This window comes from Eschrichtius robustus, chromosome 2 (genome assembly GCF_028021215.1).
Source record: "Eschrichtius robustus isolate mEscRob2 chromosome 2, mEscRob2.pri, whole genome shotgun sequence".
In the NCBI taxonomy this organism is placed as follows: domain Eukaryota; kingdom Metazoa; phylum Chordata; class Mammalia; order Artiodactyla; family Eschrichtiidae; genus Eschrichtius; species Eschrichtius robustus.
Window position 1 is genome coordinate 107,083,501 of NC_090825.1, and position 22,644 is coordinate 107,106,144.

General features: G+C 38.9%; 1 protein-coding gene across 1 annotated transcript in view; it reads left to right on the top strand.

The window, feature by feature from the left end:
* The first annotated feature begins 13,453 nt into the window (after window positions 1-13,453).
* The window catches only part of SLC27A6 (solute carrier family 27 member 6), a 56,584-nt gene continuing 47,393 nt past the window's right edge, over window positions 13,454-22,644 (top strand). The window contains exon 1 of the mRNA XM_068534393.1: window positions 13,454-14,162. Coding sequence (XP_068390494.1) covers window positions 13,637-14,162 — 526 coding nt within the window. The 5' untranslated portion in view covers window positions 13,454-13,636. The remainder of the gene's footprint in view (window positions 14,163-22,644) is intronic.

Here is a 22,644-nt window from a genome sequence, read left to right on the forward strand (position 1 = left end):
GAATTCTCTTAGCTTTTGCTTGTCTGTAAAGCTTTTGATTTCTCCATCAAATCTGAATGAGATCCTTGCCAGGTAGAGTAATCTTGGTTGTAGGTTCTTCCCTTTCATCACTGTAAGTATATCATGCCACTCCCTTCTGGCTTGTAGAGTTTCTGCTGAGAAATCAGCGCTTATCCTTATGGGAGTTCCCTTGTATGTTATTTGTCATTTTTCCCTTGCTCCTTTGCCATTTAATTACTATGTGTCTCAGCCTGTTTCTCCTTGAGTTTATCCTGTATGGGACTCTCTGCACTTTCTGGACTTGGGTGGCTATTTCCTTTCCCATGTTAGGGAAGTTTTCAACTATAATCTCTTCAAATATTTTCTCTGGTCCTTACTCTCTCTCTTCTCCTTCTGAGACCCCTAAAATGCCAATGTTGTTGTGTTTAATGTTGTCCCAGAGGTCTCTTAGGCTGTCTTCATTTCTTTTCATTCTCTTTTCTTTATTCTATTCCACAGCACTGAATTCCACCATTCTGTCTTCCAGGTCACTTATCCGTTCTTCTGCCTCAGTTATTCTGCTATTGATTCCTTCTAGTGTAGTTTTCATTTCAATTATTGTATTATTCATCTCTGTTTGTTTGTTCTTTAATTCTTTAGGTCTTTGTTAAACATTTCTTGCATCTTCTCAATCTTTGCCTCCATTCTTTTTCTGAGGTCCTGAATCATCTTCACTATCATTATTCGGAATTCTTTTTCTGGAAGGTTGCGTATCTCCACTTCATTTAGTTGTTTTCCTGGGGGTTTGTCTTGTTGCTTCAGCTGGTACATAGCCCTCTGCCTTTTCATCTTGTCTATCTTTCTGTGAATGTGGTTTTTGTTCCACAGGCTGCAGGATTGTAGTTCTTCTTGCTTCTGCTGTCTGCCCTCTGGTGGATGAGGCTATCTAAGAGGCTTGAGCAAGTTTCCAGATAGGAGGGACTGGTGGTGGGTAGAGCTGACTGTTGCTCTGGTGGGCAGAGCTCAGTAAAACTGTAATCTGCTTGTCTGAGGATGGCTGGGGCTGGGTTCCCTCCCTGTTGGTTGTTTTGCCGGAGGCTACCCAACACTGGAGCCTGCCCGGGCTGTTTGGTGGGGCTAATGGCGGAGTCTGGGAGGGCTCATGCCAAGGAGTACTTCCCAGAACTCCTGCTGCCAGTGTCTTTGTCCTCAGGGTGAGCCACAGCCATCCCCACCTCTGCAGGAGACCCTCCAACACTAGCAGGTAGGTCTGTTTCAGTTTCCCCTCGGGTCACGCTCCTTCCCCTGGGTCCTGATGCGCACACTACTTTGTGTGTGCCCTCCAAGAGTGGAGTCTTTGTTTCCCCCAGTCCTGTCAGAGTCCTGCAATCAAATCCCACTAGGCTTCAAAGTCTGATTCTCTAGGAATTCCTCCTCCTGTTGCCGGACCCCCAGGTTGGGAAGCCTGACGTGGGGCTCAGAACCTTCACTCCAGTGGGTGGACTTCTGTGGTATAAGTGTTCTCCAGTCTGTGAGTCACCTACCCAGCAGTTATGGGATTTGATTTTACTGTGATTGCGCCCCTCCTACCATCTCATTGTGGCTTCTCCTTTGTCTTTGGATGTTGGGTATATTTTTTGGTGAGTTCCAGTGTCTTCCTGTCTATGATTGTTCAGCAGTTAGTTGTGATTCTGGTGTTCTCACAAGAGGGAGTGAGAGCATGTCCTTCTACTCCGCCATCTTGGTTCTCCTCGCACTTGACAAAATCTAACATCCCTCCGGATAAAAGCTTGTGCTGAACTAGATATAGATGAGAATTTCCTCAACTTGATGAGGAATAGCAATCAAAAATCTACGGTTAACATCACACTTAATGGTGAAAGACTGAATGTTATCTTCCTGATATCAGGAATAAGACAGAGATGTCCTCTCACCACTTCTATTGAATATTGTACTGCAAATTCTTGGTAGCACAGCAAAGTAAAACCAAAGAAATAATAAAGGCATCCAAACTGGAAAGGAAGAAGTAAATCTATGTTTATTCATTGATGACATGATTATCTATATGGAAAACCCAGTGGAATGTGCAAAAAAGTTATTGTAACTAATAAATGAGTTTAGCAACAGTTCCAAGGTATTAGATTAACATACAGAAATTGATGGTATTTCTTTATACCAGCAAAGAAAAGTCAGATATTGAAAAATTTTATAAATACTGTATGTAGTAATATCAAGATTATCAAATACTTATATAAATCTGACAAAAGCTGGGCTGTAACTGTGCAACAAAAACTACCAACATAATATTGACAGATGTTAAAGAAGACTGAATAAATGGAGAGATATATTGTGTTACTGGATTCAAAGATCAGTATTGTTAAGGTGGCTGTTCTCCCCAAATTATTCTATAGATCCAGTGCATATGAATAAAAATCTCACAGACTTTATTTGTAGAAACTGACAGACTGATTCTAAACTTCAAATGGAAATGCAAACGATATAAAAAAGCCAAAGCAACTTTGAAAAAGAAAATTAATGTTTGAGGATTAATGATGTATTTTAAGATTATAGGTAGAATAATGAAGATACTGAAAAAATTCTGAACAGGTACACAAATAGATCAATGGAACATAATAGAGATTACAAAAATAGAACCATTCATATATAGACAACTGATTTTCAACAGAGTTGCAAAAGAAATTTAGTGTAGAAAGAAGTCTTTTTAACAAATGGTGCTGGAATAGATATCAGTATACCCAAAAAATGAAGTTAAATCCATACCCTAAACTGTATAAATTATTAACTCAAATGGATCATAAATATAAATATAAAACCTAAAACTCGTATTTGTCAAGTAGAAAGTATAGGAGGAGACTTTTTTTGTGAAACCTCAGGCAAAAGACTTTTAAATGGGGTGTAAAGGCATGAACCATAAAAGAAAAAAATGATAAATAAGACTTAAACAGAATAAAGAACTTCTGTTCTTTGAAAGACATTCTTAAGAAATCTGAGGGGGAAAAGCAGACAAACTGAGGCTCAGGAGAAAATATTTGCAAAGCACATATTGATAAGGACCTTTTATCCAGAATATATATAAAAAGAACTCTCAAAACTCTATAAGAAAACAAAAAACTCCATGCAAAATAGGCAAATGATTTGGATAGACACTTAAGCTGTATGAAGGCAAATTAGCACTTGAAAAGTAGCTCATTATTACTCATTAGGGATATAAAGTCAAAACCACAGTGAGATATTTCTACACAGATATTAGAATGTCTAAAATGAAAATGTTTTAGCTTACTGTTGATCAGGCTGTAGAGCAACTGAAACTCTCATTCACTGTTAATGAGAATAAAAAGTTGTCCTAGCACTTTGGAAAACATTTTGGGAGTTTCTTTGAAAGTTAGATAGATCCTTACCCTATGACTCAGCTATTCTACCCCCAGCTATTTATTCAAGAAAATTGAAAGAATATGTCCAGGCAAATATTTGTACAATAATGTTCATAGCAGCTTTATTTATAATGACCAAACACTGGGAAAACACTAAAATTTCATTAAAAGGTGGATGAATAAACAAGTTGTAGTATATCCATTCAATGTAATACTACTTATCAATATAAAGAAATAAGCCATTTCTTTTTGTTTTTAATTGGGGTATAGTTCTTTTACAATGTTGTGTTAGTTTCTACTGTACAGCGAAGTGGAGTTCCATGTGCTAAACAGCAGGTTCTCATTAGTTATCTATTTTATACATATTAGTGTATATATGTCAATCCCAAACCATTTCTACTTGCAGCAAAATAAGTTAATCTAAAAATAATTATGCTGAGTGAAAGAAAACAGACCAAACCAAACCAAAAGTGTACATTATATGATTCATTTACATGGAATTCTAGAAAATGCAAATTAATATATAATGATAGAACTGTCAGGATTTGATTGGGGACAGGGGTGGGGCAGGTGTGGTGGGGAGTGGCAGGAAGGAGGGATTCAAAGGAGGACACTTTGAGGGTTGATGGATGTGTTCATTATCTTGACTGTGGTGATGATTTCTTAGGCATATATATCTGTCAAGACATTAAATTGTACACTTTGAGTTTGTGCTGTTTCTTATTATATATTATACTTCAATAAAGTTATTTAATAAATAAGATATTCTCAAGAAACTCTCTGAGTCACCTAAAGAACATTTAAATTTGACTAATAATATTTCTTATTATTGATATTAGACAGTGAAAGAATATACATACATGCATACATATATATGTGTGTGTATATATATATATGTATATATATATATATATATATATATATATACACATAGCTAATTCTGAATTATTTACCTTGTCATGAAGTTAAAAGAAACAAAAAGAACCCATATATTACTGTGAATGCCTCAGTTGTAGATACTTCTGTATATGCATGTGGATGAATCTCTCTTTTTAGTCTAGTGAATAAGCATGCTTTTCCTTTTTTTTCCAAAATCTTCTGCAACTAAGTCTGAGTAGGTGTCAAACAGTTCATGAAAGCACATCAGAAAACAATCTACTGGCTTTGCTTAAAGCAGAAGAGGAGCTGCTGAAGCAAGTAGGGTAGTGAATGGGTGGGTTAGCCTTCGACCGGTGGTTTAAATAAACCCTAGCAAGAAAATAAAGTAATTTGTATTTTCTAGTCCTTTTATTCTGTCTTCTAAAATCTGTTGAACCAATCTTTTAACCCTCAAATGCATTTTTAAATAATTAAGATGCTTTAAGAAAAAAATCCTCATTCATATTTACTAATCCCTTCCTCATTCTGGCTCCATAACGAAGCTCCAATAATCCCTATATTTACTCCACCCTTCTCCTAATCTAGTGTGAGGAAATATACCAAGCATTGAGCCTGGGAAGAAAAGTGTTGGACTATTGGAAAAGTTTCCATTTTGCTAAATGAGGTCCCTGCCTCCTCCTACACCTTTTCCGGCTCCACTTGACCCTGTGCTAATGCTCCTGTTTTATATTAAAAGGATAGATTGACCTTTAAATTCTGTCTGCAGCTTAATGTCGCCCTGCTCCCGCAATTGGGTCTGCCCCTTCCCTGCCTCTGGCAGCAATACTGCTGGATTAATTGTCTTACACACATTCTAGTATTTGTCTGACAGCCTCTGGAAGGTACAAGGGCAAGCTTGAGGCATTGGTAGCAATACAGGGAGATGCAAAAGACAAAACAAAACAAAAACAAAAACCTGAAACATTAAAGAACTTCTCAATAGCTCAGCAAATCATCTTTTAGTAAATTAAATATTGGTGAATGTGTCACTTATCAAATTGACCTTTAGCACATTGGTAGTTTAAGGATCCATCAAATGTAAGAGTCAGTGAGGGATGGCCAGTTGCAGGAGTTGAAAGACCCACCTACCAACCTGCTGATGTTAGAGCCTGAGGACTTCGAGGGGAGAGGCCCAAGAGTGGGTCCCAGCAGTGACATTTCTTTCACATGTGGGCTGAGGGTCCCTCAGATATCAGGCAGAATCACTCATCTTCCAGTAGGTGCTCTCTGCTAAAGGAGGGCAGGCTGGGCCCCTTGGTGTTCTGCTGATTAAACGAAGCCAAAGGAACTACTTAAGTTTCTTATATGCTTGAGGTGGGCCTACATCCCTCCCATTCCACCTGATACTACAACTGGCCATTGTGGTTATGTGAATACAGGATTATCAAATCATATATCCTAATCCTTTAGTCTTAGTATTAAGGCTGGTGAAGGAGAGGTGCAACCAGTTAGGACTCTGTGGGGTAGTGATGGGAGGGAATGGTGGAGGCCAGGGTTCAAGTCTTGGGAGAAAGGAAAAGAAGGCAGAAGTTTTCCTGGGGTATTAGCTTGGTCTCTAAGCATCACCCAAGGAAACTCTTCTTTATTTAGTGGAAGGTCCAGGTAGGGTGGTTATGGAGATGTGAGAGCTATTGCTTATGCCTACCGAGACTCCCTGATGTGTATGGACCTGGAGAATGTAGGCCTTATTGGCTATGGTTATCTATTTCTGATTTACCTACTTTGAGCCCTTTTATTTGCCATTCAGCTTCTCTAAATCTTGGCCTGCTATTAGAATAGCCTCAATGACAGTGAAAAGGATAAAAAAATGTTACAATGAAGAATATGTACTTAGTAAATGCCTGGAGAGAATTAGAATATGCTAACTTTGTCCCAATGAAGTAAATAATACACTAGGTGATACAGCACTGAGGTACCCCTCAGTTTACAATTTTCTCTGCATTTGTTATTGGCATAGGAGGGGGTACTAAATAGAACTGTATAAGTACATGGAATTTTTGAAAAGGGCCCACCAAGGGAAGAATATGAATTAGAATTCTTTAGTCTTATCATGTGATCTTGGAAGCCAGAGGACATAAAGACCTGAGTGTGACAATCTGAGGATTATTCATATCAGGGGGTTGAATTGGGCAACCTTTGCTAATATGAGTGTAAAGACTTATATGTAAGACTGCTGAGACCAGATTCCAGTGTACTTGGGGTTGAAGAGCAGGTAAGAAAACTATTTAGTCCATCTGGTCTAGATGACAAGGTCAGGTGGGTATCACCAGGTGACCCTGAAGCCCAGATTGTACGCTTAATTTCACTGGTGATCTACCAGTATTATGCCAGGGCGCAGGGAGAGCGCCATTCATAAGCTTCCCTGGTGAGAAATGACTTAATTAACATTCCCTCTAGAGCCTTGTCAAAGATGGTCCTGAGTTGCATGAGGCACTCCTGTGCCTAAGCTTTGACAAATTATGTGGTCAGATGGCAGCAGCGAGAGCTAACCGTGCTTCTGCCCTCCCCTGGGTAAATCCTCTAGCCAGAGGTTCTGTCAGCGTGTCATTGCTAGAAGTCGTGTCTCTTGTATTCTGATCTTTAAACAAGGGTGTCAGTCACTGTGTTTATTCTGGTTCTCATTTTGTTGAAACAGAGACACAGAAACTGACATTGACTGTTGGAAACTCACAGCTGTGACAGAGTAGCAGGCTTTCTACATCTGTTACTGGGTGTCTTTCATTAACAGTAAAATACATCATCAAATCTGTATTCTATTCATGAAATTTCCACATTGAGAAAGGTCCATATTAGGCCTTTTGTAATCTTTCTAAGGGTTCAAAAGCTGATTTTAAAAAGTCGACAGGTTTTTCCTGTTGGCATGCATCAGAAATTCCTTGTCCGTAATCTTTAGGTTTTCACTTGATATTATATTATGCAGTTCATGGATATCAACTATTAAACGAGGCAAAATTTGTATGTACCTCCTGTAGCAAATCAGAACACACATTCTTGTAATAATTTGGGGAACAGTATCTCTTTGAAGTGTGTGGCCTGCATTTAGAGGCCACGTTGCTGCCATATTTCTCAACTCTGCAAAGGTCTGTTAATTTAATTTAGCTTTTGTTTTAAATATGTTTTTCTAATTTACTATATGATATAGGCTGGAAATTCAGTATCATCAAAATCATAAAACAGATATGAATTTTGAATTAAATAGTTTCATGTAAAGTAAAAGAAAAATTTACATTTGATAGGCATGAAACACTTCAATAATAGCGTTAGAAAACAGAACAAAAACCTTTACAATATATAACATGAACTAACTTGTACATATTTGTGTAAATATTATACGTCGTCCCTGATATTTCCAATTTAATGAAAGTCGTTAGTAACTGCTTTTGCACTTCCCAGATAATTTCATACACTGATGGTGAACATGCCAATGATACAGCTGATATGGAGGGTAAATTGGCAATATCTGGAAAAATCACAGATATGTTTACTCTTTCACTCAGCAATCTCATTTCTAGGAAGCTATCCCAAAGTTACACTGGCGAAAGTATATACTATGTGCACATGCTCATTAACTGTAACAATATTTGTAATGGCAAAAGATTGAAAACAAGCCCATCAGCAGAGAGTGAGTTGAGTAGGTTGTGATAATAGCACACAATGGAGTATATGCAACCACACACACAAAAAATGAGGATTTCTGCATGATGACAGATTGTAATCACAGGGACACATTAGGTGAAGGAAGCAAGGTGTAGATCAGTGTATACAGTAAGCTACATTTCATCATCAATAGTGATGTGATATTTCAGGGCAACTAGATATTATGTTTATCTTGATGTACTACAACCTAAAGTACATAGAATCACCTATAGTTGCCCCCAAAATGTTTAACCTGGGTCTCATCAAGTCCTTAAGTCTAATTCCCAGTTTATTTGGAATACAGGGGACAAAGGAACATGTTAAAGGAGACATGGGGAAGCATCAGACCAGTGCAGAAGCTGGGACACTCTGCAAGACCACTGGCCTGTTGTCTTTAACTAGGAAATGTCTTGGGAAAAGATACAGAGGTTGTGATAAGGTCTATTCAGATTAAAAGAGAAAGAGCTTGAGTTGATTCTGGTTTAGACCAACCAACTCTAAAAGACGTTTTGGAAGGAATTAAATATGGACTAAGTATTAGATAGTACTAAAGAATTATTATTAATTTTATTTGATGTAATTACTGTATGGTGAGGAGGTAGGGAAACATCCTTTTTGCAGAGGCACCCAGAGGTATTTAGGGTAGAGATACTCTATGTTGTCTGTAATTTAAATACTTCAGGAAAAAAATAGTTGAAAAAATTGGGCAGGATGTTAACAATCATGAAACCTAGATGATGAGTATATTGGGGAGGACATTGTGAAACCAAGTCCCCTAAAACCAAGTTCCCTTGCCAAGTTTGTGATGAACCTCTCAATCAAAAACTTAATTTTCTTTCTTGCCCTGCCCTTGTTCCTCTCAGGATTGAGGAGTAGCAGGATTGAGGATTGAAACCAAGTAGAACCCTGCAGGGCCTTCCTGGGTAAAAAAGCCCCTCCATGTCCCCTCCATATTTGTAGAAAAAAGGCTTTGGTCTCCTAGGCCTTCCCCAAGTTCCAAAGAGCAGACTCAAGCAGTTACTAATTAGAGAAGTGGGGGAATGCAGAAACAAAGGAAAAGCAGTTAAGCAAGAAAAGTATGATAGCTTAAAAAATAGTTCAGCAATGAAAGAGTCCTAGTTCCTCCTGAAGGGATATGTATAATAAACTGATACATATCTTTGAGTTGTTCTGTAGAACCTAAGACCCTCACCCAGGTAGAGGATGGGGACTACACGCTCACCACGGGCAGCAGACGCCAGACTGATCGGAATCAGAAGGCTGATAATTAAGATTTGCAAAACGTCACCCTGTTACCTCACCACCAGCCCATCAAAAGAAAGTCCATGAGCTGATCAGGTACCCTACAACCCTCACCCCTAAGGTCGACATTAAAAACCCTTCCCTGAAAGTCATCAGGGAGTTTGGGTCTTTTGAGCATGTTCTCCTTGCTTGGCGTCCTGCAATAAATACTGAAATTTCTTTCACCTCAACCAGGTGTCAGTAGATTGGCTTTGCTGCATTTGGGCAAGTGGACCCGAGTTTGGTTTGGAAGCAATATTTGTATTATTTCTATCTTTATGTATGTTTGAAACTTTTCACTTAAAAGCTAAAAAATGAAACCTAAACAAAGAAACACCAACTGAGGTGCCCCCTGGTCCCCTCCTCTCTTGGTCGATGACTGGGAGCAGGCAAGCGCTGTAGCAGCTGCTTTGCTTTTCTAAGTGGAAGGCACAGGTTGAAGTCTGCAGAGTCATGCCAGCTCTGGACCACCTACCTGCCCAGAGAGAAATGATTATTATAATTAAGCCATTGGCGGAAATTTTTAATTTTAAGTGTTAGGAATTTGCAGGATGTGTCAAGAAATAAGATATTCACTCTGAATCTCAGAAGTCCCACTCTCCCTGCCCATACCTTCTAGACTAAATCTTAGACCTTATCAGGTATGCAAAAATAGGGGCCCATGGAACAACTCACTGCAATATTCAGAACATTGTTAATTCCTAATAAAAGCTGCCAAAGAGTTTCTTTGGTTTATCTCACTAATGATCAAATGACCTGCCTCCACATAGGTGGCTTATAAAATAGAAATGAGGCTTATGCTGAGGACTCAGTCAGTGATAAAACTTTATATAAACATCTTTTCCAAATAGTACATTTCACCAGCACTGAGGAAGGGGAAGTTATCATAAACAGAAGTATCCAGATGTATGCAAACTGTTTTAAAAAACCATGAATAAAATATGAGTGTAAAATGTCTGGGCAGAATTCTGACTGGCATGACTTTCTAGGCATAGTTTGTATTCTGTGGCAAAAATGATAATTAAAAATTTAATTTGTTTGGGAATTGTTCCCCAGACCATTATTACTGAATCACTTATTTGGTGCTATAAAAATTTTATATTTCAGGAAGTGTTTGGTGTATCTAAGACATGTGGTAATTTTAATATCACCCACCCCTCTAACAGGAAGCCTCATCTTTAATGTTGAGTTCGCTTCACGAGTCCTTGTGAGGAATAATATCGTGAGCAATAATTGTTCATTAAAACAAACAATCAGATTGTAGGATGAGTAAACTTCCCATTAAAAACCGAACTCCGATCAGAGAGTAAAACAGTAATTAAAACCTCAACAAAACCCTGTACTTGGACAGAATTTTAAAGTGGATGAGTCTTACTTACACTCAGCATTTCTCACCCTCATTTCACCATCTGTCTTCCTCATACATTCCACTCCACCTCAACCCCTTCCCTAAGTGCCAGCTGCAGTGTAGGAACTCAGTGCTTCTTGGCCCAGTGCAAACACCTGTTATGGTATTTTGGTGCCAATGTAGCATCAACTGGGGCCTTTCTAAACCTCTACCTTCTTCCCCAAACTTCCCATAATCCAAAATGTGACTGCTGTAGGATTTCATCAGAAAACATACGGACACAAGTAACTGATCTTCACAAAGTCAAAATTCTCAACTTAGAGTGCTAAAATCCTATGGGCATAAGTCATGGCTCATCATATGATGCTTTGTTCAGTTTTACTTTGATCTACTCACTAAACAATTCATCCTCAACGTAACTGAGGGTAAAGAGGGGGGTGGGAGTGGGTTAGAGAGGAAAGTCAAATCGGAAATGGGAAAGGGGTAGAGTAGAGCATATTTGGACTGAAAATAAAGCAAGATTTTTCTTTTACATGGGGCTAATGTAGGAATACACACAATACTTCTAGCTGTCCCAAGATGATCATTGATTCCTTCTTTGTGGTGAGATTTCAGGCATGGAATTGGCCTTAGCCAATATAAATTTTGGCAACATATGTTTTTAGTTCTAATAAATCAAACTGTCTCACATTTATGGTGCCAAATATTTTCTCAGCTCACTTATATCAATAGTTGCTAAAAATTTTGTTCCATGACCTGGGATGATGTTAGGAGGTCCGTGATATGAAAAATCAGTGTAACACATGAGTTTTTCATGAAGTTAATTTTATTTATTCTCAAAGACTGTCTTTTATTATAATGGTATTCCCTTCCTTCTTTAATGCTGAAATAAATTCTTCCCTTTATGAAACAGTGGTGACAGTAGATGGTAATTGTTTTAATGTGTGCTTACTGTTTTTAATTTTACACATTAAAAAGATGGCAAACCTATGTTTCTTTACTCGTTTTCCAGTAGAGGTGGACAGATTTTACTTGTATTGTAATTCAAAAGTCTGAGACCAACTGCTCCATATTCTATTCTCTGCTTCAAATATAGTTTTCTTGGAGGTGACTGATTCAGACTAGATCTAGGAGATAAAAGCGTAGAATGTCAAAGATGCTTTTCAAGTTGTAAACTAGCTTCTCAGTTGTAAACTACTGGGTACTAATACTTTTCTTTAAATGGAAAGGTGTTTCTGAATTGAAAAGACCAGAGTTTCCAAATAAATTTAGAAAGCATTTTCTTGATCTACACAAAAGGGTTTTAAGGGCTTGTCTTTCTTTTGGGCTCTTCACTGTGACTTCAAAGTAATCATTTTCAGATTATTAAACCAGTCTGCCTTGGAGTTATCAGTTTTTTCTTTATGAGGAAATCTGAGGTTAGCTAGAACCCAGTTGCAGAACATAAGACTGAAGGAGGAGAAGCTGACAAAGTGAGGCAATGCTTAATCATTTCAATATGTGCAATTAACCATTTATACACTCTTCTTAAAAGCAGAGAGCTGGGATGGTGGTATGTGAAAGAAAAAAATGTGTAATTAAGTACCCCTCAGTTTATCTTCAGTAAAATTTCACCATTGTATAAAATTTATTGTTATTTGCAATTACCTGTTTTGGCTCCTCTTTGCCCTCTCCCCCTCTTGGAATCCTTAGTTTTGAAGTTCTGTTCATTCTTTAAATTATCTCAATGGAAAACAATTATTTTATGCTTTTAAAAAAAATATGGATGTGGGTATGGACTTAAGCTCCCACATCAATCAGTACTGGAAAATTTTATAAAAAGCACTATCAAGGCACTCTAAGGATAGAATTCTAGTATAAATGTCAATACCAACCTACTAATATAAGTTTTCACAAATACTTTTTGTAGAACGGCAAACCAACTTTGTGATGTTTCATGAACAAAGAGTTCAAATATTCCTTGGTCTCTCCAATTCATAAATATCTTTTTTGTTGTTGCCTGTCTCCCTGTTCCCTGCCTCCCCCCTGCCCCCTACGGCAGTTTTGGGGTTTGTTCTTTAATTCTTCCCCTCGCCTCTCTAGCCTCTAGTTTAGTTTCCTGTATTGACTATTTATTGAATGAATGAACTCCCCGACCCGGTTCCCGCAGCCTGGTTCCCCTCGACCCCACGCCATGCGGCTTTCCCTCCTGGGGCTCCGGTCGCCGCACACTCGCCGGGGGGCTGAACGTGACGTGCGCCGAGGGAGGAGCCGGCGTGGGGGCCAGAGCCGCTCCAGCGGCCGCGGTCTGAGCAGGGGTTGGCTGGGAGCCTGGAGGCGGGCGGGAGGCGGGCAACAGCTCCGCCGTGGCTCGGAGGAGAGCTGCACCAGCTCAAGAACCCTCGGAGGGGAGCCGCGGACGGCGTAGAAGGCAACTCTTCCAGGGGGCGCGGCGGTCACCTGGGAGCCCCGCGGGGACCCGACGTGCCCGAGGGGAGCTCCCGGGCGCTGGGCTGCGGCTGCGGCGCGGGGCGGCGCTGCGGGGCCCGGATCCCACGAGACCTGGGACACCCGGGACGGAGGCGTGGCCCCGTCACCCTGCGCGGTTTCTGGTGGACCAAGGCGGGAAGCCGGTGCGTTTCTAAGCAGTCGCCACCCCAGCTTCTCTCAGCTCGAATTCAGCCTCCAAGTTGCAGGCACCGGAAAGACTACCTCGGCGAGGAGGGCATCTGCTCCTGACTGTGGTGGGGTTTGCTCAGGGGCTTAGAAGGCACCGGGGACTGACCCAACCAGCCCGGGGAGGACTTGCAGGCGCCTGAGAAAGCCGCAGGGCGCGGGCCGCCGTCGGGGTTCGGAGGCGAGGGGGCTGTGCTCGATTCGTAGATCCCGAGGCCCTGAGCTTATCTCATGGGCTGTCTGCTCATCCACCAGGTGTCCCACGCCTGATCCCCGGCACCCCTTGGGGCGACTTCTGTGCAAACTTCTGATTCTGTTTCGCAAGATTCCCTTCTTCTTTCCGGAAAGGTTGGGACGAGCTGCAGGTGCTAGCCTTGCACATCGCGGACCAGTTGTCTCCGAGGAGAGGTGCACCTAGAAGAGGACAATGGCAGGGCCGGGATCAGAGCTGCCTTCTGGCCCTGTGGCCCCCATGCTCCTGTCATGGCTAACAGGACTAGGGGCTGGAATGGTCTTCCTGAGCTTCATGCAGAAACTCCTGTACCCTTACTTCTGGGACGACTTCTGGTACCTGCTGAAGGTGGTACGCTGTGGATTTCGGATGGAGATGTACAGACTGAAAGGGGAGCTCGTCACTGTCCTGGATAAATTCCTGATGCATGCCAAGAAGCAGCCTCAGAAACCTTTCATCATCTATGAGGGAGACATCTACACCTATCAGGATGTGGACAAGAGGAGTAGTAGAGTGGCCCATGTCTTCCTGAACCATTCCACGCTGAAAAGGGGCGATACCGTGGCTCTGCTGATGAGCAATGAGCCCGATTTCATTCACGTGTGGTTCGGCCTGGCCAAGCTGGGCTGCGTGGTGGCCTTCCTCAACTCCAACATTCGCTCCGTCTCCCTCCTGCATTGCATCCGCAGCTGTGAGCCCAGGGCCCTCGTGGTGGGTGCAGGTAGAGTATGGGGTGTGGTCCGCTTGTGCAGAATGGCAACCCTGCCTCCTACGCCTGCCCCCTCATTTTTTTGTTAGAACCAATTCACAACTAATATTCTGGGTGTGTGATGAAGTGTGCATGTTGAGGGTACAAAATAGTTTTATAATTCTATGGCTAGTGGTTTAATTCCCCCTCTCCCACTTCAATAACGTACTCTGTTGTAAATTACTAATTATTAGGACAGCTTTTGAAGACTTCTGAAATCTCTGCTTCTTATTATTTTAGCGAAGGGAGGGCGGGGGGAGGGGGAGGGAGGGGGAGGGAGGAGGGCCGCGCATTTTACCTTTCTTGATACCTTCCGTGAGTGCAAGAACACAGAGATATAGAGCTTGGTAAGTTCTAAATTTTGTCAGATCTGACAAGATTATTTGACGAGGAGGAAAGGGATCCTGATTTCATTGTGGAATACCTACTGCCTCGAATAGTAACATTATCAGGGTTGACTGCCTTTGCAGAAGAAACATGTTTAATCGCCAAGTGCATGAATGCCAGTCTTCATGTCTGCTCTTATGCTGCACTGCCTGCAAGCTAGGATTTACCTGGCAAGGTTGGGCTCCCACCTCCCAGCCAGTGGCGGGCTCTTGCTAGACTCTCAGCCTCTTTCTCTTCCTTCTCCCATCCAAACCTGTGCATCATTTTCTTTATTTCAGTAAGTGCTAACCTTCTTCCCCCTCCCCTTTGATTTAGGCTTTGCATACATATACTGTCAGTGAACTACAAAGAAAAGTCTTTGGTTGAGTGCCTAACAAATGAAGAACCTAGTAAGATGGGTTGCATAACACAGTGGAAGTGCAGTATGAAATCTGATGCTTTGGTATAATCTAAGTGGTTTATGCTTATGCTTCTTGCATGGCGGTAGGAAGGTGGAGGACGAGGAGGATGGTGGCAAGGACCTTAGTGAAAATATTTAAGTATTTTAGGTTAATAGATATATACTGACACCTCATATAGAATTTTTAGATTTACAGAGAAGTATGGGGGAAAAAAATCTACATTTATACACCAGTGATGTCTAAAGTACAGTACTTTCCATGTAACCTTGATTATATAATAATTGCACATCACACGAAAATGAATTAGGCGGTATATAGTAGAAAGGTTCGTTACTCAAGGCTTTCGCTTTTGCTTGTTAACAGCTGTCCTTCCAGCTCAGTTTGTGACCTGATAAAATAGCAAAAATGTTTACTCTTTTTATTTTATGATATGTTTTTCACAGAAAGGCATTTTATTTTAAATATAGCAGTGTGTACATATCAATCCCAAACTCCCAATCTATCCCTTACTACTCTTAAGCACTGATTTTATCTTACGTTATAGGAGTGGAGAAGCCAGAAGGCCTCTATTGTGTATTTTGGTTCTTTTTTTTTTTTTCCATTCAACAGTAATATCCTCCAAGATTGAAATTCAGCTCCTCTTCACCTTGGAAAGAAGTTAACTAGTATGATAAAATTTCTCTGAACTGTAGCAATATGTAGGATAAAGGAGTCACACAGAATTTTGATAACATGGTGAAACAATATTTACCTCTAGTGCAGGGGCAGTGATAATATGAATGCAGCAGGGAAAACTATCACAGTTCATCTCTGGATATATTCTGACATTTTAGTTGCTCATTCTAATTTAGATTGCAGTTTCTGGAGCAAATCTAAACCTTAAATTGTGCATAAAATTAGTAAAGCCGTAAAGTCCCTTTAGAAGAGCAAACTAGAAGGGCCATGATATCTCTGAAAAGATTTCTATGGCCGTGATGTTGAGGCCATCCTGAGAAACATCCCATATCCTGTCTCCTGAGGGACTCCTCTTGAAGTACATAGGGCTGGTTACCTCTCAAAACAGAGTTTTCAAACTTTGCTCTTGACCAAGTTCTTGCCTAATTAGGACCAATTAATTTTGCAGTTTTACTTGTGCCAGTTTTTGCTTTGCTTCCCAATAACTAATTGCATAGTTTCCTTGTTTTTGTTTTTACCACTACCAGTCAGGTTTTGTTGGAATTTTAAGCCAAAAACATTTAATTGCTTTGCTCAGTAAGTAGGTACCTGGAGAAATCAACCTTAAATCCTAGTAACAGTTCTTTTTAGCATACCTCCAAAATACATAAATTGCTTATGTTTTTCAAAGATAGGACAGTTCTATTTTTATTAATTACTAGTTTTGTTTTGTGTTGTAAGACAGCATGGCTTAGATCACGGTCACTTTTTTGTATTTGAAGCTCTTACCCTGAAAACTGTATTCTTGGTATCTTGAGTCTAATCCATGAACAATTTATACATATAGCTTTTAGAACTTTCCATTTCAGAGGTCTTAAATTCTCATTGGATGTTTCTAATGGAGATGTACTATGAAATCATTATATCCCCAGGGAGAGTGTATGGTGGTGGAAAGACCAGTCAAGTGGTTTAGATCAAGATAAGCCAGACAGTCCCAGGTTTCACTTATGATCTGCCACTTCTTAGCTGTGTGATTGAGGATAAGATTATCAGCTGCTCTGAGTCTCACTTTACTCAGCTGTAAAATGGTGATAATACCATCTCCTTCACAGTGTTATTCGGAGGATTAAATGACAGCTTTTGTAAAGTGACTAACTGAGTGCCTAGTATGTACAAAGTAAATCCTTGGTGAATTAACATAATTGCTGTTATCATTATAGAGTCATCGGAGGCTTTTACTAAGGGATCTCATTTGGATTTTGCTGCTACATTCTAATTTGGTGTTAGCTGTAAGAAAGACTAGTAAGTCGGACTATCTGTTTGGGATAGGACCTTTAACGTTTCACTTTGCTATGTTTTAGCAAAATGTTATTTTTCATAAATTATATAAAAACAGTGTCAAACAGGTTTTATAGGCAGGCCAGTTATTGTCCATGGTGGTCCATGGTGATAGGTGACTTTTTAATCATGGCAGGTGTCTGATAGTTCTGTCTGTATCAACTAAGCCACCAGGGAAATAAATGTTATTCTTGCTCTAATTGTCATTAACAGAAATATGAATGTTGCCATTTACTCAAGGCTGACTGTGTAAAAGGTACTCCCAGTGATTCTGAGAGGCAGGTACAGAGCTATATTTTGGAAACTGAAAGGGAAAGAAATTCATCTAGGGTGTCTAGGATGACACAGCTTAGTAGGTACAGAGCAGACTCAAAACCCGGTATCTGATGTAAGACTCTGCTGTATTATACACTATAGCCCAATGGTTTCTGGGACTGTTAATCCCCTTTTGATATAACCATGAAAAAAAATGCATTCCAGTCATATAAAAATAGTAAAATTAAAGTTGCCAATATTAAGGCATCAGGTTTTTCATGCACAGATAACTAGAAAAAATTTAAATGTTTATAAAACTATTATTCCTAGTTCTCATTCTGAAGATTCAAAAATAGTCGCAAAAAAGCTTATATCTGTATAGTTTCGTTTAGAAGATGTGTCAGGTGGCATCCCAACTTTCCTTGGAAAATTTCAGCACTTACTGAAAATTATTAAATAGTCTTGTATTAAACCTACTTCTTTCCCCCCAGTATTTCAACTCTGATATTGCAAATAGTGCCTGCTGCCGAGATAATCATCCACCTAGATATCCTCTTCTCTTTACTTGGAACAAACAGAAAAATGTTGAGATGTTTGTATGTAGCTTTTAAAAGTTTTTGTAATTATATCCTTTGACATATTTAGCAATAATAAGAATAATGATAATAATAAATAATAATCTCTTCCATTTTTAAAGTACTGTGTAAATAACAAGCTGTTTTTAGACACATTATCTTATGTCATGCTCACCACAGCCATAGCCTGGTTTTAAAGATGAGGGAAGCATGGTTGGGAGCGGGCAAGTAATCTTGTCAAGCTCCTACTTCTAGGAGAGGCAGTGTGGGAACTGGAGCCTGGATTTTCTGATGCTAAATCACAAAACCTGTTGGGTACACAGGTTTTGGGTCTTTGTCCTCATTTCTGCTCCTGCTCCTTCCCTCATCTCCATCTTTTCCTTTCCTCTTCCCTTCACTTTCCACCCCTCCCTCTGCCCTGCTCCTTTTCCTTCTCTCTCTGTCATCTCTTCCATCCATTCGTCTACTTTGTTTCAGCACTTTTCCCACCAATCCTCTTGCCTCAGTCACTGTATGCTGGCTATCCCAGTGACTCAATGGAATGGTAAAGATCTGTTTGCCAATTCACGTATAGATATTTGTGTAGCTCTGAGGAATGGCCAATAACTCAGATGTAAGCTCTTAGAGAAGGAAGTTTGTTTTGTTTGCTGCTAAATTCTCAGAACTTAGTGTAAAGGAGATGCTCAATAAATATTTATTGCCTGGATGAATGAATAGGTGATTGAATGACCTAATGAAAAACTGTAAGGTACATATGGGCATTCACTAACTGTTTACTTACTTGCCTATTTTTGCCCATGAATTGTCCCTCTGCTGTTCTTTTGGTAGCTGATTTTGGCAGTAGATATATCAATCGAATTTCTGGTTGTGTTATTTTATATCAGTGTTGCTAAATGTTAGAGTCATGACTCCCCAAAAGTCAAAGCATTTTAGACTTTGTAGTCTTTAGTGTTTAGACTAAACATCCACAGAATTTCAGATTTTCTTGCATGTGTGTATTTTGCACTCTCTCCTTTCTCAATATATCACATATTAAATCATTATAATTATAAGCGGATAACTAAAAATTATATATTGATATTATCCAGAACGTTTTTACTTTATGTTCAGTAGTATTTTGTGTCTCCGCATTCTTGGGTTTTGTGTTTCTATTCACAAGAAGTACAATCCTATGACAGCTCTCTAGACTTACAGTAATGCATGCAGCATTGCCCTGTTCGTTTTTATGATCTGTTGCATTCAGACTGTGCAGGGCAAATATTCCAGTTAACAATCAAGCCATTGTAATTCTCCAAACGACTTTCAACCATAAAGGCATCTTCTTTTCAAAGACCAAAAGGAAGAGGTAGAGGAAAAATAAGGCCCTTTAAATTCTGTAGAAAGTTCTATAGAAAGTAATACATATTCAGATAGATAAGACATGGCTCATGTGAACCTGTAGTATTTTATCCACGTACTATGATAGCCTCACATATCTATTTTAATTTTTATGTGTAGTAGAATGAATGGCTGTTTCGCATTTTTTTTTTCCCGTTTTAGACTCAGCTCTGTCAAGGATTACCTCCATTCCAAAAGAAAATAACTGCTTTTGATTGGAAGTTTAAGTGGCTTCCTGGTTTACTAGTTGGAAAAGGTAGTGTTCTAAGCATGTGTTATTTCCTTCACTGATTATGAGGATACCAACCCTGGGATTCTTATGTACAGTATATGTTGAACATGTGTTTACTGTAAGGGAATGGTGCTTGAATACTGACAGAAGCAAAAACAATTTAAAGAGGGATTGTGCCTCCTCAGAGAAGTGGCAAGGCTGAATGGGAGAAACACACATCTGAGTAATAATTATTTACTGGCAATAGGAGATGTGTTGGAAATAATGTCAAGTGAAGTATTCTACTTTTTATTTTCTTGCACAATTTTGCCAATAATAAATACACTGTCTACTCCCCAAAAGATGTGGGGACAGCTGAAAGTGAAAATCCATAAACCCATTTACAAACTTGTGTGCTCGTATTCAGGGCAGTTAATAAAGGTGCTTCAGGGAAGAATATGTTGATGAAAGGCTTATGCTCCTGTGTACTTCCTAGGGTTATGATTATCAATAAAATAATATTTGTAAAAATAGCTGGCACATTATTGATGATGAAATTAGTTTCTGGCCTGATAAGAAGTATTGTTATCTACATCCTGATATACGTTGCTTTAGGACATTGCTTACTTAAATCAGTTTTCTTAGACACCATAGCCTACCCATGTGTTCTTTGAGAAACCTGTTGAGCTGCTGTTAAGCAGTAGGATGGTAGTTATGAGCATGTGATGAGACCTACAACTTCACTTTGGTTTCTGTGTGAATATGGCTTTGCATTATGGAAAGCTCAAGTTAACCCTGTGCAGCTGAATTTCATATTAGTTGTATTAACACATAAAAGTTTAAAGTTAAATGTTTGCCAGCGTTTTAAGAGCTACAAGCAATACCTTTGAAATACCTATTAGTTTGTTTTATGTAGAATAAGATAATTTAAAAATAATTTTTGTAAGTCAGAGAAACACAAACATCATATGATATTACTTATATGTGGAATCTAAAAAAATGATACAAATGGACTTATTTACAAAACAGAAACAGACTCACAGACATAGAAAACAAACTTATGGTTACCAAAGGGGAAAGGGGGGCGGGATATATTAGGAGTTTCGGATTAGCAGATACACACTACTATATATAAAATAGCTAAACAACAAGGTCCTACTGTATAGCACAGGAAACTGCATTCAGTGTCTTATAATAACCTATAATGAAAAAGAATATATAGGTATGTATAACTGAATCGCTTCTCTGTACACCAGAAACTAACACAACATTGTAAATCAATATACCTCAATTTTTAAAAAAAGTTTTTAATGCAGAATGAATAACATAATTCACACTAATGGCATATTAGAGGAATATATTGCATTTTTACTCATTGATTTCATAGTCTTAGAAATGTGAATAAGAGGCATAATAATGATGTAGAAACAAGAAATTAATTTGTACAAACAGTAGTAAAGGATTGTAAGCAGAGATCATAATTTACCTCTTTTTATGCTTGCAACCCCTCCTAACACAGTGCCTTGTATATGCGAGGAACAGTGTGTATTTCCTGGAAGAATCTATTGCTTTGAAAAGAGAGATTCAGTCTTCTCCTGTAGTGCAGACTTCGTTAAATCTCATAGAATTGTCATCTGTCTCGTTTTCTTAAGGTAATTTACTGGTAAGACCACCTACAGTGGATCCCATGGACAGAGCTCCATTCCATATCCAGCACCTACGGTGTGTGTGCCAGGCACAGTCAGTGAAAGAATGAAGTAGGACAGGCATCATTTTGAGGTGCTTACAGTTCTATGGGTTTCAGTGGTAGGACACTTCCCTAAAGAGTAAATCTTCATGAAACACAAACAAGTTACTGTGAAGTATTTAAACACATGCTATTTTTTGGTGGGACTTGATATTTAAAATTTACTTGTAAAATGACACTAAAACTTTCCATCTGATTAAGAAAGATTGACAGTGATACGTAAATAATGATTCTTTATCCCCTACAAGACTTTTCAAATTTTTATTTCAATTTTCACTATCCTCATCCACACTTCCTACCACTATTGAAGAAATCATTTGGTTAGATAAAATTCTATTTGATAATTCTAACTGTCTCAGCTAAGTCAATTTCATTTTAATGTATGAAGGAGATTAACTTGTATCTCCTCTGATTCCTAGGAAATCCACTCACTTCCTTTTTCTTGTAGGAGTCATCACTCTTTGTAAGTACTCGGATTTTTTTAGACTCTACAATTCTAACAAAGATTTGGGGCCACAGTTAATCATATTGTAACTTTCTTTGTAGTTATTTTGCCAATTTAGACACACATATTATTAAGAACACAAAGTTTGTGCTGTGAATTTACAATTCCAGGTGAGAAATTTGAAATTAAGGTAATGAAATGGGTCAAGTCAGAGACTTATCCTTATACGTTCAGAATGCCCGGGAGAATCATTTAAACAAAATCTAGTGCTAAAAATTAAAAGAAGATACCAAGTGCAGATCATTTGCTTGTCCTGGTTTTTCATTTATTTATGACTCGTCCTTCCCCTGGCATTCCTTGTGATTTTTCACTTCTTCTTCTCACCAAAGCAATCTGTATACAGCAGCATGCTGTGTATGCTCAGTACAAATAGATTTTTCTCTGGAATCTTACAGGTCATTTTATTTGGATTTGTTAAAGAAATAAAAATTAACTCAAAAAATTTCAAGCCCCAGTTTGCCTCCCCAACCCTGATATTTCAACTCCTTGTCATTTTTCTGTGTTTTTGCAGTTTTCTTGCGGGTTTTATTGTGAATTTCCTAGTCCTATTTGATGTATTTCTCTTGCTGCTTCTTTGTGAACAATTTGGGTTATGGATTTTGAGGCGGTAAATCATGAGTTTTTTTCAAATGTTTTGTATTATAGTAGAACTAAGTCAGGGCTGACAGTTGGCTTTTTGAAATAACAAGACAGTGATTTACATTTCCGGGAAGATGTTTAATGCAGCACCCTGAATTCAGCTTCAAATGAGAATATATCTGGTGATTATTTTTTATTTTTTGTTTAAAAATTATTTAAAAATGTAATTATTTAGATGGACAGGTTTATATTTACATGGACCTTATCATTCTGACCAGGGTATATTTTACATTTAATAATATTTTTTATCATTGATTTCTTTAATGAGGTAATGTATAGGTTTTAGAGTTAGGTTAGACTGACAGTTCTGTCTGCCAACTTGTGACCTTGGTTGAATTAGTTTCCTAGGGCTGGTGTAATAAAATA